General features: G+C 44.9%; 1 protein-coding gene across 1 annotated transcript in view; it reads left to right on the top strand.

Moving 5' to 3' along the window:
- Positions 1 to 408: 408 nt before the first annotated feature.
- Positions 409 to 19,715, top strand: part of CYTH3 (cytohesin 3) — a 96,976-nt gene continuing 77,669 nt past the window's right edge. The window contains exon 1 of the mRNA XM_084763447.1: positions 409 to 607. Coding sequence (XP_084619573.1) covers positions 574 to 607 — 34 coding nt within the window. The 5' untranslated portion in view covers positions 409 to 573. The remainder of the gene's footprint in view (positions 608 to 19,715) is intronic.

Here is a 19,715-nt window from a genome sequence, read left to right as displayed (position 1 = left end):
TTTGTGTATGTGATGTGTGGACCGCCACGCATGTTAGGTCACAGTACAACTTTATAGAGTCAGTTCATCACTTCTACCTTTACAGGGGGGCGTGCAGTTGAGCCAATCATCAAGCCTGGCTTCGAGATCTTCTCCGTGCAGGCGCGAGTCGCAACCCTAGCCACCTGGTTTTGCAGAGCGGGGCGTCCCCGCGTTCCTGATTGACAGGGCTGCGTCTCCAGGATGCTCTAGAGTGGGTGACTGGAGTCTCGAAGCAGGGAGCTGCGCTGCAGGGTCCAAGTCTCCCGGCTAGCAGCTACCGCAGCTACTGCAAGGCTGGGCGGGGTCTGGAGGGCGGGACCGCTCGCGTCGAGGCCCCGCCCACACCGACAAGAGGGGCGTGGTTTGCATCACGTGACGGCGCCGGAGCAGTGAGGCCCCGCCCGGCCCTCCGTGGAGGCCCGGCCGCGACCCGGGCCGCGCGCGCTGAGGAGCTCCTCGGTTCTTCCCGCGGCCGCTTCTCCTAGTCTTGGCTTTCAGCCTCGTCGCTCCCGCCGGCTCCGGGCTCGCCGGCTGGCGGGGAGTGACCTCAAGATGGACGAAGGCGGTGGTGGTGAGGGCGGCAGCGGTGAGTGATGGAGGTGTGGCCGGCTCGCCGGGCGGCCCTGAGGCCGGGGGTCGCGCTGTTGAGAGCCCAGGCTTGAGGCGTGGGGGCCAGGCGTGGGGTGGGTGGGGTGGCGGTGACCGTGGGGACGTGCTCGGGCTGAGGCCGGGATCCGGGTTTCGCTGCGCCGGTGAGAGGACGTGTCGGAGGCAGCGGGGTCGTCGCCCAGCGTGGTCGAGGGTCGCAGGTTCGAGGCCGGGGTCTCCGCGGCGCAGCTCCTAGTCGCCTTTCCGAGATGGGGGGGCACGTTGCGGGGCCGACCTTCCCAGCGTCTCATTGCCAAGGGCGTCCACGCCCTCCTAAGTCCAGCTGTTTCAGACGGGGGGCCCCCTTCTCCTTTTCAGCTCTCCTCAGGTGTCTGGAGCTTGGGAGCTAGTGGATGGGGAGTGGAAAGTTTTCAATTTGGACGTCTTGGATGGCGGTGGGGGCGGGGGGGATGGTTGATCCATCGGGGAGATCACCACATCTTTGGTGTTTAGATAAGAAGTGTTCTCTGGGAATGGCTTAAGCGACAAGAGGGGCAGGCAACTCGAGGCTAGGTCTCAGCACGCATTTTTATCAAATTGGAAAAAAAATTGCTATAGGGAAGGTGTGTGTGTGTGTGTAAAAATAAAGAGTATTAGTAGCTCATGATAGAATCCTTGTCTACCATACTCGAAGCCCTGGGTTTGATTCCCCATCACCACCAAAAGGAAAATATAATTAAGAAATTAAAGGGATCAGGTAGGATCTCTTTAAAGCCGAGGGTGGGAATCTGGAGTCACGGCCAGCAAAGCTGTAAGACTCCCAAGACAGGTGCTTGTGGCAGACACCCTTGCAGAGTTGTTGGGTCGTCACTTCTCAGTGTTGCTCAGGCAGCTTGTGCCTGACTTTGAGTTCCATCCTGCTGCAAATTGGTTGTAAATTACTCAATGGCATACAAATTACTGTTGTGTCATCTTGTGAATCTGGTTTCCCAAAACAATAAGGGTCTCCGTTTGTGGAGTGCGTGGTTGGTTGAGAAAGCAAAGGGCTATGTATCCATCATTTTTTTAACCAAGCACCCCCAAGTTGAAGCAGTCTGGACTTTGAGTAACGATCTTCCTTTTTGCTGACAGAGTGATCAGAATCCCATGTAATAAGGGAGTGTTTAGGGGGAGAAAAAAAAGTCTTAATTACAGTCTGCTAGAGCAGCTGCCTGTAAAAATCAGCAGTATTGAAGGCTTCCTGGTGAAGTGGTTAATCAAGGTGCCTTCTAGAATTCCAGAGCTTCTCAGATTTTTTTTCCCCCTCTGTAAGGAAACGAGATAGCTGGGCTGGTAGGAAGTTGGCACTCCTGGTGGCATTTGCCAAGTTCAGTTCTCATAGTAAATGTCTGGGATAGCACAGTGGCACCGAGTGGGTGTTTTGTTTGTGAAAAGAAGGAGCCCAGTTGCAAACCCTCCTACATACCGGCTGCCGGCCTGGAGACGAGGTCTCTGTGGACGCCTGGCCTTTCCCTACATCACAGTTTGACCACAGTAGTTAGAAAAGACAAGACAGTGGCGATTTGACATTGGAATCCAGGAAGCTGTCTGGGTTGGCCACTGCAGGTGCTTCAGAGTCTGAGCCAACAAATGGGAAAGGTTTGAAGGTAAAAGCAGATGCAGAGGGGAAAACTTAGAAGCCAATGTGTATTATAATTCGAGAATTATAATAGAGGAGGATATTAAATATCAAAAGGGCTTAAAACTATCTCTGGACTATTAATAATCTCCTCTGGGACTATATCCCAGAGAAACACTCTTATAATTTAAAAAAGATGTTACAGTCAATGACACTGCATTCCATTGTAAAAAGTTAAAAAATGAGAGTAGTGCCCAGCAGGTAAGATTACTTAGAGCAGACATTAAAAATAAGTAATTACGGGGCCTGCTGTGAGGACAGCCTGACAGGCAGACTTCAGGAGCCATGTGGTGAAGGAGAGATCTGACGCCCACAAGTTGTCTTCTGACCTCCCAAGGCAAGCAGCAACAGGCTGGTACACACACTCAGTTTTAAAAAGTAACCAAGAATAAGAAGTTATTTTATACATTCTGGTCTAAACAATGTAACCACTGATATCTTTGTGGATTTTTCTCTTATATTTTTCAGGTTTTTTGAATAAGAATACATGCATTATTTTCAAATTAGAAAAAAAACCTCAGCTTATAAAATATGCTAAACATATACTGCTGTTTAATTCACCTTCCTGGAACATTGAGTAACTGAGAGATTTATTGATTTTTCTACTGAAATGCCAGACAGCATGCTAGGTGATAGAAAAGAACTTTTTAACTTTTATTGATTCAGCTTATCAAAAAATCCTTCTTACATTGTGAAAAAATACCTCCAGATACTTTTGGCAATCTTAAAGTATTTAATTTTGAACCAAGTAAAAATTTTCCACAATTTTGAAATGTGGGTCATTGTATAGTTCTTGTATGGATTTGATGCCTTCTGTATAGCGCTTGATCCATGGAGGTTTGAAGTTAACATACAGTTCCTTGTAGTAATCCCATTTCCATTTTCAAAAGCTCCTTTTCTTTAAAAAAATATTTAAAAAATCAGCCCATTGATAAAACTGTTTCAGGTGCCAGGCAATTACAAAGCATGGCATTATTTGGCATATCACTAAGAGTATAGGAGGGACATTTCATCTGTATCTGCAACTCTGTTTCAGCTTGCCTAGAAGATAAAAGTGAAATTTATTCCAATGGTAGTTATAGCAGGGGCCAAAGACCATTTAAAAGATCTTTTTATTGTTAGCGTGTTGGTCAGGTAAAAGGGACTTCAGAAATTGATTCCACTTGCCATTTTTATAATTGAACTGTTGGTCCAGGCTTTAACTATTTGTTCCTTGCAATGCAAGATAAGGAAAGGATGGAGCATGAAAGGCTGGAAGGCGGTTACAAGGAGGAGCAAGTGGGGGTACAAGATTACAAGAACACATTGTTCCTTGTAATGTGTGCAGGGTGTAGTTAAGGTATTTTTGCTTCCTTTGGCGTTGGGTGCCTTTCAGATTTTTCTAGAATGGTTCTTGAACTAGGCTTCCAGTTTAGAAAGTTCCTGGCTAGCTTGGCTCCTTGCCATCACCCGATCCCTGTCTCCCAGTGTGCCAATGGAGAGATGAAGTAGTGGGCGGGAATTGTACCCCCTGCATTCCTGTCATGTGGCTGCGGGTGCAGTTTGTGTTCAAGTGCTCTGAAGCTCAGGGTATCAAAATAAATACTGAAAGTAAAGCTAGGCTGAGATCCCACCTTTCACCTGTCAGACAAGCGCCAAGCCTCAAGTTTGAAAACAGTGCTGGTGAGGCCGTTTCAGCTTTTGCTGGCAGCAGTGCGAATTAGTCACGGCTCTCAAGAACGCTTAATGTACCCTGGGACCTGTTGGCTTACCCTTCCCTTGGGGGAGGGACTCCCTCCTGCAGGTGCATTTCCCAGACTCAGGGAGTGGTCTTTCAGAGCTGGATTTTGCCGGTGGGAGCATTTGGGGGAGTTGGGAGGCAGAAAGAAAGGAGAAATCAGGTTCTCGGCTAACTGTTCTGCCTCAGGCAGTTTCTCTGCAGCTGCTGTGCTTTAGGCTCCTGCCCCTGCCACAGAGCCTCGGCTTTTCTAGAGGCTGTCCTTCCCAGCCCCCTCCACCCCCACCCCCCTCCGGCTCTGAAAGTGCCTTCTGCCTTCAGCCTTCAGCCTTCCTACAGAAGGGAGAGCTTGTGGCTCCTGCTGGTCTCTGGGTTGTCTTACTGTTTCCTGTTTTTCTGTCACATGTGTAACCAATTCCCTAGGCCAGTTTCCCTCTACTTCAGAGCCTTAAAGAGATGGCTGTTTCCCTGTTTAGACCCTGATGTCTCTGGGAGCACCAGGCAATAGCTTTTAAGATCACACTATACATCTGTATCTGTAGACCCAGCAGTGCCGTTCTAAGAACTTAGCGTGGGGATACATTTGTACTTGTGTGAGGCAATAAAGACAAAAGATTATTCGTTGCCATGAATCTCCCATCAGCAGACCTGGGAGAATAAACTCTAGTGTGTGGGGTGTGTGTGACTGTGACTGAAGTTACAAAGTTGAGGGAAAAGGCAATGAGTTGATACAGAAAGACCTCCATGATGTTTTGTTAAGTTACAAAGGCAAGGGAGGAAAATAATGCATTGTTGGCTAGTTTTTCTTTTTCTTTTTTAAGGAAGTGCTTGTATAGGAATGAACATTTTTTTTCAGGAAGGTTAAACAAGGAACTAAGAACAATGATCACCTGTTCAGAGAGGCTGACGAATTGAAGTGCGGGAGGAAATGTTTTATTTTCTGCCTTTTATTTCTTGAAATTGGCTAAAGTTGAAATAAGCCTGTCTTCACCTTGCTAAAATTAGAAAACAAGTTTCAGGGGGAAATATGCTGTGCTGTCAGAAAGCACTCTTTTTTTGTTTGGCACAGTAGATGCCTGTAATCCCTGCACTTGAAGGCTGAGGCAGGGAGCTTGAAGTAAGCTTTAAGTCCAGCCTGAACTATATAGTGGGTTCTAAGGACAGTGTAGGCTACAGAATAAAACCTATTCAAAACAAACAGCAACAACATAAAAAAAACTCTACAAAGCTGGGTGTGGTGGAGGCCTTTAATCCCAGTTCATAAAGCAGAGGCAGGTGGAGTTCTGTGAGCTTGAGGTCAGCTTTTTCTAGATAGTAAATTCCAGGACAGTCAGGCTATATAGAGAGACCCTGTTTCAAAAACAAACAAAACAAAACACCCTCAAAACAAAAGCCATGCCAAAACCAAAACAACAACAAAAACACACTATCCCTAGAAGAGGAAGGAAAACAACCCCTTTTACAAACAGATTAATATCTCAAAATTTCCTTTGCTGAGGGAATTTACATAAGATAAAATATTAGGTATAGTCCAGGGGGCCCCCTGCATGCATTCCTTGTATTTGTAGGAAACTATAGCTGCTCTGCATTTGAGAAGCTTAAGAAATGGGTGGGAAGGCGAGTTTAGCATATGCACTGAGCGCGCTCCAGCAGCGCGCGGATACAGCCCTCTCAAGAGGCAGTCCCTGTGATGCCATCATGAGTAAGGCTGGTGAATTTCCTGTGTTCATGGAACTTAACGGTTGTTGGCATGGCAGACAGGTTTAAAAGGTAAACAGATTTCTAAGAGAATTGAAAATCATTCTAAATGTGTTGAAAGAGATCAAGAGGTGACGGGGAGGGTGTTGGAGGTGGGGCATGGACGTGGTGCAGGAGGTGGAAGGAAGCCCTGGGCCGGCCAGGACAGCCTCTTGGAGGAAGGACTCCTTCAGGTGCAGCCTGTGGGGCTAGTGACCCACGCAGAGCCCAGTGTGTGGCTTGGAGCAACAGGCAACAGATTTTACTCACAGTGTAGGAAGCCCATTTCAACCAGGACAACATTACATTTACGTTTCAGTAGTTTTATCTAATGTCTGTGCAGTCCCCTGTCAGGTCCTGTCTCCTGTGCTTTGTGTCTTCATTTAGTCACTCTGCCCAGCATTACCAGCTACAGATAGAACAGTGGGGGGAGAAAGGAAGCAAAGTAGTGTGCTTCAAATTTCACAGCTGATAAGTGGAGCCACGGCTTACTTTTATCTATGCTCTTGTTTGAATCTATATATTTTTAAAAGATATGTTTATTACACATACAGTGTTCTGCCTGCATGTGTGCCTGCACACCAGAAGAGGACACCAGATCTCATGACAGATGGTTGTGAGCCACCATGTGGTTGCTGGGAATTGAACTCAGGACCTCTGGAAGAGCAGACAGTGCTCTTAACCCCTGAGCCATCTCTCCAGCCTCGTCCCCCACTTTTTTTTTGAGACAGGGTTTTTCTGTGTAGCTAGGGCTATCCTGGAACTTCCTTTGTAGACTAGGCTGTCCTGGAACTCACAGAGATTCTCCTGCCTCTGCCTCCTGGGTGCTGGGATTAAAGGGGTGCCTCACAACCGCCAGGGCTGTGTGTATGCTCTCAACCCTTGCCCACCCTGCCTTTGTAAGAAGGTATTCCCGGGTCCCTTGTGAAGAGTGGGTTGGACGGCGTGGAGACAACAAAGAGGAAGTTGTGATGGTCCAGGTGAGTTAGAGTAACTGGCTGGATTGGGGGCACAGTGGTAAAAGGGAGTGAAAGACATATGTGACTTGTCTCTATGAAAACTACCGGCGTGGTGGTGCTCTGGAGGCTGAGGCAGGCGGATCTGTGAGTTCCGGGCCAGCTGGTTTATACGGTGAGACTGACTGAAAACGGACAGACCATCCAGCAAGCATTATATGTACTGCCCTCGTTGCTCAGGGTTAGTGTAACAGCTGTTGACAGTAGTGGTATGACCTTAGTGTTATTTCAGGTAAGTCCCTCCATCTCAGTATACAGCAGAACGGGTCCCTATCTCAGGATTCAGCAGCGTCATCCTTCTCCTTGCTCCAGCCAAACACCGCGTGCTGTCTTTCGCGTCTCTGCCTTAGCCTTGGAGCACCCTCCCCCACCCAGCTCCTCCTCGTCCTTGTTTATGCTACAGCCGAGTACGGTCCACCATTCACAGTCGGCCCTGCCCTCCCCTCGTCTTAATGGGACTCCTGCCCTCAGACCTTGCGGTGGCCCACATCCTCCACAGGGCTACAAGCTCTGTCAAAGGTTCAGGTTCAGAAAGGATGCCCTGTAGGCTTTGTGGGCCACATGCAGTCTGTCAGATATCTTCCTCTTGTGCCCCCTCCCCCCACTCCCACTCCAGACAGAGTTTCTCTGTGTAGCCTTGGCTGTACTGGACTTCCTTTGTAGACCAGGCTGGCCTCAAACTCACAGAGATCCACCTGCTCTGCCTCCAGAGTGCTGGGACTGAAGATGTGTGCTGTAACGCTTGGCTCCCTCCTCTCCCTTTTAACAATCCTTTAAAATAAACATATACATACACTAATTTATGTACTTTAATATATACTAAATTAAAAGCCCATTTGTTCTCTTTTGTAGTTTTGGTTTTTTTTTTTTTTTTACAAGTTCTCACTGTCTATCCCTAGCTGTCTTGGAACTCACAGAGATCTGCCTGCTTCCGCCTCCCAACTGCTGGGATTAAAGGCATTTCCCACCATATCCTGTCCCTGTATGGGCCATCTCTTTTTAAAAAGTTTGTTTCTTTTTAAACTTACATGTATATATGTGTGGCTGGCTGGCTGTGTATCTGTAGAGGTCAGAAGAGAGTGTGAGGTCCCTTGAAAGTGGAGGTGTAGGTGGTTGTGAGCGTCCTGACATGGGTGCTGGGAGCAGAACCCAGGTCTTCTCCAAGAGCAGCCAGTGCTCCCAGCTGCTGTCCATCTCCCCGGGCCCTGCTGTCTCACCATCCTCCCACTGCCTTCTCATTTCACTCTCTGCCTCAGGACCTTTGTTTTAGCTGCCCCAAGGCCTTTCCCCCAGCTGCACCTGGTACCTTCCTGATTGCATTCAGGATTCTGTGACTGCACTATCCCCTCGCCATAGAGATCTCCGTCAGGAAGCCTGCTCAGAACACCGCCCCAGTGTCAGTCTTTCCCTTTTCTTGGACTACTTTTTCCTTTTTTTAGTTCCATTTCTCTTAGTACTTGTCACCTCTTGCCTTTTGTGTCGTTTGTTTGTACTCTACTTCTTGTCTCATACAATATAAGTTCTAACCAGGCATGTTGGCATATGCCTTTAATCTGAGCGTTTACGAGTTAAGACAGGAGGGTCTCTGTGAGTTTGAAAGCAGTCTACTGAGATCCTGTCTTGTGCTTGCTTCAGCAGCACGTATACTAAAATTGGAACAATACAGAGATCCTGTTTTAAAAATGAATAAATGAATAAACAAACAATATAGGTTGTACGGAAGAAGAAATACTATTTGCTGCTATGCCTTTAATATCTAAAATACAGCTCTGTATATTTGTGTACATGATGTCCTTAGCAAAATTATTCATTGATTCATTGATTTTGTGGTTTATATGTGCATATGCATGTCTTTGTATGTAGTGGCCAGAGGCTGATGTTTGGTGTTTCCCACAGACATACGTATAGACAGACCCACATTTTAAAAAAGAAAGAGCTATATAAGGGCTCTCTAACTTATCTTTTTAAAAAAATATTTATTTATTATGTATTCAGTGTTCTGCCTGCATGTAACCTGCACACCAGAGGAAACCAGATCTCATTATAGATGGTTGTGAACCACCATGTGATTGCTGGGAGTTGAACTCAGGACCTCTGGAAGAATAGGCAGTGCTCTTATCCTCCGAGCTATCTCTCCAGCCCTCTACTTTATCTTTTAAAAATATTTATCTTTTCTGTTTTATAAACAATCTTTTTAAAAATCGATTGCCTATTTATTTATTTACTTATTTATATGCATTGGTGTTTCACTTGCATATATGTCTGTGTGAGGGTGTTGGATCCTCTGGAACTGGAGTAACAGACAGTTGTGAGCTGTTGTGTGGGTGGTGGGAATTGAACCCGGGTCCTCTGGAAGAACAGCCAGTTCTCTTAAGCTCTAAGCCATCTCTCCAGCCCCTAAACATTTTTTTTTTTTAATTTCATGTTTGTGTTTGCTTGAATGCGGATCTGTGTACCATATACATGCAGTGCCCACACAGGCCAGTAGAGAGCGCTATGTCTCCTGGGGCTGGGGTTAGAGGTGGTTATGAGCCACCATGTGAATGTTGGGAATTGAACCCAGGTCTTCTGGAAGAGCAGCCAGTGCTTTTAATGGCTGAGCTACCTCTCCAGCCCCTCACCTTATCTTATGAGAAATTTATTCACTGAACCCAGGCTCACCAGTTGGCTATGAGATTTGCCTGTCTCTGACTCCCCAGCTCTAGGCCTGCTGATATGCAGCATCCAGCCCAGCTTTTGTGTGGGTTCCTAGGATCTCAACTGAGGATCCCCAGTCTTGTGCAGCAGGCACTTCAACTCCAAGCTATCTCCCAGTTCTTAGTAAACACTTTTAAGATAATTGTGGTTACAGTTGTGTAGCAAGCACTCTGGTCCTATTCTCTGTCCTTTTCTGTTGGTTAAAGGCAGCCATTAAAATTTCCTATGGGGCCTTGTGGTATGTCTTTTGTGCTTTGACATAGGTGTGTATTTATGTACATCTCCTTTCTAATGATAAAATTAGTGCCAACTATATGGATGTTTGGCAGCTTGCATGTAAATATATGATGCCCCACATAATGGTGTACAGACTCTTGCTTGTTTTTCCTTTCTTTTTGAGACAGGGTCTCTCTTTGTAGCCCTGGCTGTCCTGGACTCACTTTGTAGACCAGACTGGCCTCGAACTCACAGAGATCTGCCTGTTTCTGCCTCCTGAGTGCTGGGATTACAAGGGTGTGCCACTGAACCCGGCTCTTGTTTGTTTCTCTTAATTTTTCTCATGTTCTGTGTTTGTCCTGTGTTGAACTCTGACATGTTAGTTTTCTATTGATGTGGTTACAGACAGCACTAAGATGAGCTCAGCAAGCTAGTGTCCTTTCATAAATGTGTGAGGCTTTCTGGGCTTGTTGTTTCTGGGTCTATGCTGGCATCACAGTCACTGGTTATGGGCCTGCTTTCCGTTTTCCTGGTTTCCAACAGATTGCCTTCTCCTTAGGAGCTGGTGTGTGCCATTTCCCAGTAGCCTCAGCATTTTAATCCATTTGGCTCTTAACTGTCTACCTGTTTCAGGAGTAAGATACATTGCTGTACCTTTTTATTTTCTTTGTAATTATATGGGTGTTTTGTCTGGATGGATGTCTGCACACCAGAAGAGGGCATCGGCTTCATTACAGATGGTTGTGAGCCTCTGTGTGGTTGCTGGGAACTGGACTCAGGACCTCTGGGAGAGCAGCTTGTGCTCCCGACCTCTGAGCCTGAGCCGTCTCTCCAGCCCCATAGCTGTGACTCTTGTTGCTTCTCTCGCAGTGAAACCCGTTTGAAGGCTTAAATAGACGCACTGTCAACTTGGAGGGTTTAGCAGTGCAGGAACCTCAGATTTGAAGATGACTGGGTTTTTAGCCTATGTTTGTGGTTTAGAGAGCAGAAGAGAGGGTTACTGTGTTGGTTTCATCAAAAAATGTCTTTGCCTTCTCCACCTTCAAAGGCTGTTTTACAGAGTGTACATTGTAGGTTACCAAGTTCACTCCCAAGGTGCTGGGAAGGGACCACTGCAGCCATTACTACAGGCTGAGTGTTTCTGTCTGGAGGTCAGCTGAGACTTACTGCTCCTTTGAAGCATGTACGTCTCATTTTCCAACTCACCTCTGGATGTTTTCTTGTTTGTCTTTCAGCTGTGCTGGGCCCAGAGTTAGTTTTCCTCTAATCTGTCCTGCTTGAGATAAGTTGCTGTGCTGTTTTCCTTTTTGGTAGGGCCATGGCAAGGCTTGATCTTAAAGAAGATGTGCAGAATTCTTGGCCATTGTCTCTTCATTGATTCCTTCTCCTGGAATTCTGATTACATGTAATTAGATGTGTCTTATGTGTTGTTAATGTGTATATCTGAAACTAGTATTTTTGCTTTTTATTATTTAAATCTCTCTCTCTCTCTCTCTCTCTCTCTCTCTCTCTCTCTCTCTCTCTCTCTCTCTCTCTCTGTGTGTGTGTGTGTGTGTGTGTGTGTTTTGACATAGGCCAAGGGAGGGTGTTAGCTATCTAGAGCTAGAGTTACAAGGCAATTGTGAACCACCAATAGATAGTGAGAATTGAACGTTGATTGTTTGCAAAAGCAGTAAGTGTACTTAATTGGTGAGCCATCTCTCCAGCTCTTTAAAGTTAAAAAAAAAATTAAAGTAGACTTTATCAACTTACCCTAAAATCTGCTGAAGATACATAAAGTATTTTGACCTTTTGGGAAAACAGTAAATGATTTTAGTAAGCATGGAAAATAACTCTTGTCTCCATCTGACTTTTGAAATTAACTGTGCTCATAAACTTTATAGCTCATGTCTGACACTCAAACAACACTATAGGATAGACTCTGGGCTTTAGAAATGTTGCATACATTGCTCAGAGACAGCTTTTTAGTTCGGATAAATGTCTTTCGGCCTTATGTAAATATTAGGAGAGGCTCACTCCAGTCAACTCTGTTGGTCAAGATGGTTCTGTAATTTACTTTCACAGAGCAAATTGACTTTCTTAGCTGCTCAGTTCTAGTAAGTCACCGAGCACTGTTCAAACAGGGGACGTGAAGTTCCTGCTGTATGCTCTTGTCAGTGGCTGGGCTCTTTTTTCCCCCCTTTTGACAACCTTACTCTTTTTTTTTTTTTTTTTTTGGTTTTCCGAGACAGGGTTTCTCTGTGTAGCCTTGACTGTTCTGGACTCATTTTGTAGTCCAGGCTGGCCTTGAACTCACAGCGATCCACCTGCCTCTGCCTCCCAAGTGCTGGGATTAAAGGCGTGCGCCACCACGCCCGGCGACAACCTTACTCTTGTAATTGATAAATAAAACCAGCAATTTAATCTAAAATTAAGCATTTTGATGATGACTGAAAGGTAATTACTGATTACCTTTCCTCCTGTCTTCATCCAGCTGTTTGGCAACATGGAGAAAAGTCTTACTGCAGTTTCTAGCTCACTTTCATGGGAACATATAATATTCCCCGTTTACTTTGGACAGCGGCATTTCCTATTTCTGTGGACAGATGCATATGAAACACATGCTCTGGAGTGGCGCTTGCGGTCCCCTGAGGATTCTCGGAAGGAGGAAATGGGTTGACCTATTTGGTTGCTATGAAGTAAAAACAGTCTTGTTTTCTTTCTTTTTTTTAGTGAACATCTGGGTTGCATTTATCATTTCACATTCTGGAGGTTCTTTAAAAACCACAATTTGATAATATGAGGGTTCATTAAAACAGTAACTATTTAGCTATTTCTAGAGTTGATTTAAATAATAGGGTGGCTGATGGAATTAAGTATTTTTTTCTTTTCTATAAAGCAATACCTAAACAATGCTCTGTGATTTGAAACCATAAAAATGGGACCTATGTATGTGGTGTGTGCGTGTTTTTGGTGGGGTGGGGGCCTGAGAGGAGGGTTGACCAGCCTGTTCGCTCCTCTGCTCCCTGTTACTGTGGAGCACAGAAGATCTCTCCCTACGGGGAACAGGGTCCTCATCACCACAGAGAGTCTGATAGTGTGGCTAACCCCCTTTCCTGATCACCAGTCCCAGGGACGAGGGCCAGCATGAAGGGCTGTTTGTAGATGGGTTTCTTGAGGGGGGAGGCTTTCCCACCTTAAATACCTACTGGAGGATATGGTCGTTATCTTACACTGGACTGTATCGAGCCTTGATGCTAGCCAACTGACAGGCATAGTGTCTTTTGTGCCCGTTGAGTCTAAGCCCACACTCTTATGGTCAACTTTGCTGACTTAATCTCCCTTGTAGCATCACTGTCTCTATACTTCCTGTCACATAGGGCAATAAACTCCGTATTAGAAGGGCCAGGAAGAGGTGTTGTCTCCTAGAGCCAGAGGTGACTGGCCTGAGGCTGTGAGGCAGCAGTATATTTCCTTCTCTCTCACTGAGCAAGGATCACATTGCTGTAGAGTGTGGAGAGAAAAGCGTTTTCCTTTTCGGTAAGTATTCAATTAATCATATATATTTGTTTTCTAAAGAACTGAGGTAGGTTATATTTCCTTTTTGAGATTAGCACTTTGTTCTATATAAAATGTATAAACAAAATTATCTTTTCATATGCTTAGGATATATCGTAGTTGTATCTGGCAGACTTTTACGATTACAGTTCTTTCAAACATAAATATTTTTTAGAGGTAAGGAATAGTGGTGCGGGCACTGACAACTTAACATTCTATTAGAAGACAGGACTCCCTTTGAGTTCTTGGCAGAGAGGAAATAAAATGATCAAGAATGCCCTTTGCCAAGTTTCACTAATTAGATTAAGTTTTTTTTTTTTTTGAGAAAAGATCAGACAAATGAATTCATTTTTGTTTGTGTTAGAGTATGGGAAAATAGAGGGTTTTTAGCATCTTTTAAATGTTTGGCCTGTTCACATGACAAGGCTGTATATCCCAAATGTGGGAGGCTGAGTGATTGCAGACTTTAATTCAATACATACTGCATTTTTGAGAGCATGAATGATTTTGAGAAGAAAATGATGTCTTTCATTGCCATATAGAAAGACTCTTCACATGGGACAAACCTAAAACACTGCGTTTTCTCAGGACTTGTAGGCTATCTGTGATTCTCAAAGTAACACAATTCTTTGCTTTCTGCTTTTTAAAAGACTGGCTCTTGCCGTATTGCCCTGGCTGAACCTTAGGCTTTTTTTTTTTCATCTAACACAGGAGCTAGACTCTGTAGTAGTCAAGTGGGTATTTATTTGCGTTGTTCCCCCCCCCCCCCCCCCTTTGCGTTCTCTGTCTCTTACTCCTCAGACCTTGTCCCCTGGCCTTCACTCCTGATGACAGCACTTAGAGCAGCCGAGTCTGAAGGAGGACATATGTGTTCCACCCTCATTTGGCTGCCGGGTAGAAGTTGTGATTCATAAAATGCCTAGTAATGTGGCTGGACATGCAGAACAGGACTAATTTTTCTTTTTAAATCTGGAAAGAACATAAGCTATTTCCCCGGGGATTCTGCTGCTATTAATGCTTTGGCATTTAGTTAGGCCTTACGTCTGTTAACCTTCCCATCACCTCTCTCCTTCACAGTGGAGGGCAGCTGGACTCGCTGGTCTTCCCGGCAGTTATTGTGGGTTATTTTGGTCTTGCATCTGAAGACGGGTGGAGACCATCTACTTTAGAAGTATTTTCACAAGTTCCACATCAAAAACTTGTATTTATTTGACTTTCCTGATTTACCTATAAAGGTTTTTGCTACAGTAGAAAGGAATTTAGTCTGGCTAGGAGTGTAGCCCTCGGTGTATCGACCTCCTTGCCTGCCCCAATTCAGGGGTCAAGCAGAGTTGGAGTGGCTTCTGTTTTGGAGGGTGCAGGAAAAAGTTGTGATTGGCAATATAATTAGTGTAGTTTTTTTCTCAAAACTTTATATTTTGAAAGTATTCAAACATACATTTTTGAAGAATGAGACAATAAATAGTCCTGTACATTTTCCAGTGAGCAGTTAAGTTCAGAATTGGCAGTTCAGTCAAATTGCATTTTATGTTTTCTTCACTTTAGTAACTATGGATTCATGAATTGCTAAAGTTTTGTTCAGTTTGTTCCTCCATATAATTTAAATGGTGTGTGTGTGTGTGTGTGTGTGTGTGTGTGTGTGTGTGTGTGTGTATGTGTGTAGGAAGTATATGAAAATAACTTACAAGTATCATTCCATTTTGTCCTTAAATACTTTAGTAGTGGTTTGCCGTGGGCGCCCTTCTGTAGAACCACAGCCATGACAACATAGGTCCACATAAGGAGTAATAGCAATTCCTGACGGACATGGGGTTCACACTGGTGATCTCAGCACTTGGGAGGCTAGAGCAGCAAGCTGCTTGGGCTTCTCTAGTAAGTTTTAGGCCAGTCTGGGCAGGGAGACAGACATACATACATACAGACACACACACACACACACACACACACACACACACACACACACACACACGGGGATAGGGTGTGGTGGGTGGAGGAATTCCATAGTATTTTACATACAGTCCAAATTCAGTTTTCCCTGATGATTCTCAAGGCATCTTTCAAATAATTTTTCTTTTTAGGCATTATTTATTCATTTTATGTGTGTGAGTGTTGTGCTTCCATGTTCCTCTATGTATCATGTGTGTACCTGGTCCCCGCAGAGGCCAGAAGACCCCTTGGGACTGGAACTAGAGAGGGTTGTGAGTTGCCATGTGGGTGCTGGGACTCTAGTCCTCTGGAAGCGTGAGCCAGTGCTCTTACCTGCTGAGCCATCTCCCCAGCCTCACCTTATTTTTCTAATTACGATTTACATCATATAGTCAGTCTCTTTCAGTTTTCCCACTTTTTTTTAGATGACTATAGCCTGATATTCTTTGCATACTACAGACTAGATCATGCATATGAACAAGAAAGATGTGTGTTAATTTCTTCTTTAATGCCACTTTTATTGCCAGTATGTTAAAGTCATCTTATTAATTCAAGGTCAAAGTTGTATTTGTTTCTCGTGTTTTTCTGGTAAACGTGGCCCAAGTAGATGACCAAAAGAAGTGACTACAAGGCCCAGATGTCAGTGGCTTGTGTGTGTGGGTGAGCTTGGAACCAGTGTGCAGTGGTTTGCTAGACCCACACCCATATGACAGTGATTACTTGTCTGGCTTAACACAGTAAAGACAGGGTTTCTCTATGTAGTCTTGGTTGTCCTGGGCTCACTTTGTAGACCAGGCTGGCCTTGAACTCACAAAGATCCACCTGCCTCTGCCTACTGAGTGCGGCGATTAAAGATGTGTACCACCCGACCTTTTTTTTTCTTCTTCTTCTTCTTTTTCTTTTCAAGAGGGGTTTCTCAGTATAGCCGTGTAGACTCACTTTGTAGACCAGGCTGGCCTTGAATTCACAGCTGTCCCTCTGCCTCTGCCTCTGAGTGCTGGGATTACAGTGAGCACCACTGCACCTGGCTCACGGTAAAGATTTTATTTGAATATCTGGCCAGGGCTTTATAATGAAATGAACAAAAGGATTGGAGATTTAGACAGACTGTTAATGTAATATACAAAAGAGGTGCTTTGCCGTTATATCCTTGGTCTAGAGCAAACTTAGACTCTGGGGAACGAGCCTGTCTTTCTTCTCTCCCTCAGTGCTTTCTTGCAGGCTTTAAAAAAAGAAATTGACTTAGCTGCAGCTGAAGCCAATACAGGATCCAGCTGTAACTTTTTGTTGTTGTTCTTACATCCGGTGATGGTCATAGCAAACTCATTGTATGAAAATTCAATAAAGGAAAAGGGCAGGGTGGGAAAAAATCGACACCCTATAAAAGCATTCAAGAAATAGCAACAGGATCTAGGAGTCTCCCGTTCAGATGGCTGATTTAAATTCCATTCTGAAGTATTAATTCTGTTTGTCACTAGTAGGCGTTTTAGTTTTTTTCCCCTTTTAATATTATGCACACACCATGTAACCAGAGCATGTACGTGAGGCTGACACATTTTCAGTGGGAGGCAGAAAATAGTAACGTGTGAGAACCCAGAGGACCCAACCCGCTCCTCATGCAAAACAGAGTGAGAATTCTTCAAAGTACTGTGTATGCTCAGGGTAGGATAGAGACATCGCCACCCCACTAAAGAAAGCCAGGTGCTCCTTAATTTTTTTTTTCTGGAATACTCCTATGTGTGCATTTACCATGAAGCCGTTAAGTTCAGAACCAGCAGTTCAGTCAGAAATTTTAATTTGATCGCGTCTGTTTCCGTCTTCCTACTAGAAAGCCGATGCATCTTGGCGTCTTTTAAGGACCAACTCCAGATTGTCACGCTGTAGCTGAAGGTAAAGAGTTCTGTGGTTAGTGGACTGACAATAAGGCTAGTGGCTCTCTCTCTCTCTCTCTCTCTCTCTCTCTCTCTCTCTCTCTCTCTCTCTCTCTCTCTCGCTGTGTGTGTGTGTGTGAGTGAGTGTGAGTCACAGTTCTCATATTTCTTCTAACTGTAGCCAGACATCCTGTTTGGGGGCTATTTGAGACCAGTTCTGCCTGTGAAGAAGTCGTGCGGTCTGTGGAAGCATTCTTAGTTATTCTCTAAGATTTGGCTTTATAGGCAAGTTTCCTTGAAAACCCCTGTGCACTATTTTTAGGTCTACATTTCTGTGGATCGGGGCATTACGAATACATACATATTAGCACAGAAATGTTCACTAGCTAAAGGTTTTTTAAGACTTACAGAAAAGCAAGCCAGCTGTGCTCTCGTGGATGTAACGGACTAGCCAGCACTGCCGGACATATTTAAGGGAAGAGAATCTATTTTCTAGAGTGTTGCTGGGTCTGTGCCAGCACGAGTAAGATTTTGAAGTCTCCTTTCCTATTTTACAGTAAGAAGGGTCCTGTCTCCTTGATCCTCATAAGTTCATTTTCTGCCTCCCACTGAGAGGTGCATTTTCATAACTGAGAAACTTCCTGCATGTCTTCCCCACTTTCTGCCTTATTAATGCTCCCCTACTTTGTTTGCTTGTTTGTTTAAATTTAGAATGGTCTGGTAGCTTATAAACTTACTTATAAGTGATTGATTTGCTGTTTTTAATAGCATTAAAGATCTGTGAGAAGTTTTAGATCTTACAAACTAATAGGAATCAGCTTTTCCCCCCACTAAAATTCACATCTTAACAGTAGTGTTTGGTGGGGTAACAAGTGTTAGGAATGGCTTGGCCTTGTGCATGTTAGGCACACACTCCACCACTGACCTATATTCCCAGTCCACAAATGTCACCCTTTAAAGTATGCAGTTGAGGGCTGGGGATGTAGCTCAGTTGGGGCAGAATGCTCGCATAGTATGACTGAATTCCTGTGTTACATAAACTAGGTGATGCAGACCTATAATCCCAATATGAGGTAGCGGATGGTTGGGCTAGAGAGGGGTAGAGATAGGAAGATTGGGAGTTTAAGGTCATCTTCAGGTATCCAGAGAGGTCAAGACTAGCCTGGGTTATACAAAACAGCTGCTCAGACTTAAAAACTCTATCACCACTGTCCTGTTTTTTTAGAATATTGTTATCACTTCACAAACCCTGTCCTTATTTCCAATCTCCTCACCTGGCAACCACTTTTTTGTCTGAACATTTCCTATTAGTGTGATTGCAGACCACAGGGGCATTTCTGCTTGACTCCTTTCACCTAGCACGTTTATTCATGCTGTGGGCATGGCTCAGTGTTCCAGGCTCATGCATGCTGTAGGCGCAGCATTCAGCATCATGCACTTCCTGTGAATGGAACTGATTGGTTTGAATATTGGGAGTGGTAGGAGATGCTGATCACTTGTGTCCTCATATGTGTTTTGGGGTTGAATCTGTGGCTGGTATATTATCCTGAAGGCTTTTAGATTTGCTTACATTTTTGTCACATTGAGAAATGTTAAAGTGTAGGGCTAGGAAGATGGCTCAACTGTTTAAGTGCTTGCTGCACAAACATGAGGTTCTGAATTGAGTCCCCAGACCCTAAGTAAAAGCTGGACAGGCATCTGTAATTCCAGGACGGGGGATGGAGGAGCCTGGGGGAGTCCTTGGGAACTTGTTGTCTAGCCAGTCTAGTGAGCAGGCAACCCCTAGGTTTGTCAAAGTTTGTGCCAAAAAATAAGCAAAGGTCTGGCGAGATGGCTCAGTTTTTAAAAGTGCTTGCTGCATAAACCTGAGAGCCCGAGTTTCATTTCTGGAACTCATAAGAAAGCTGATGTGGAAGCAAGCACCCTTCATCCCAGCACTGCTGTGGGGAGGTGGGAGGCAGAGACAGGAGCTTTGCCCAAAAGTTCTCTAGCCATCTAACCCGCAGAAACAGGAGAGAGCCGACCTCAGCAAGGTGGAAGGTGAGAACTGGCTCCCTGAATGTCGTCCTCTGACCTCCACAGGCCATGGTGCAGCCCCCTGCCCCTCCCCACATAGTAGTATTGTATAAGAAATAAGGTGAAGACACACTGAACGTGAGAGCAGGCAGGGACAGACGGGAGAGCACACCCACACAGAGTGGACCCCTCCTCCACACACGGACGGGGAAGGGGGAGCAGCACTCTTGGAGAGGTCTGTTAGTGTGTATGAACAGCTGCGTGGGAGGCAGCTGTGTTGTCTGGAAGATGTTTACTCTGAAGGCCAATGCATAGGTAGAAGGAGTTGTGATAAATTCTTAGCAGAACTGTGGAAGACCTACCTCAGAGACTGCAGCATGATCACAGCAGAGAGCACAGGACACCTAACTCCCACCCCCCATTCACTCTGAAATCCTGATGGATAGGAAAGGTAAAAACTGCTAGCAGTAAAGACTAGGGAAAAGGGGGTGGGGCAGGTAGGGTTATAGTGGCATTATAAGATAAGGAAGTCCTAGATTCCTAATGTGACGCATGGTGACTGTGGTTAATACTGTATCATATACTGGAAATTCATCTATTTTAGTTTTTATCACTTTAGATAACTGTTTGGGGTGGCCATGTTAATCAGCTTGAATGATAATCATCTCACAGTATATATGAATATCAAACAGCTC

The sequence above is a fragment of the Acomys minous genome (genome assembly GCF_964271855.1).
Source record: "Acomys minous genome assembly, chromosome: 16".
Classification (NCBI taxonomy): domain Eukaryota; kingdom Metazoa; phylum Chordata; class Mammalia; order Rodentia; family Muridae; genus Acomys; species Acomys minous.
Note: the sequence above shows the minus strand (reverse complement) of the source record. Positions and strands in the feature narration are given on the sequence as shown.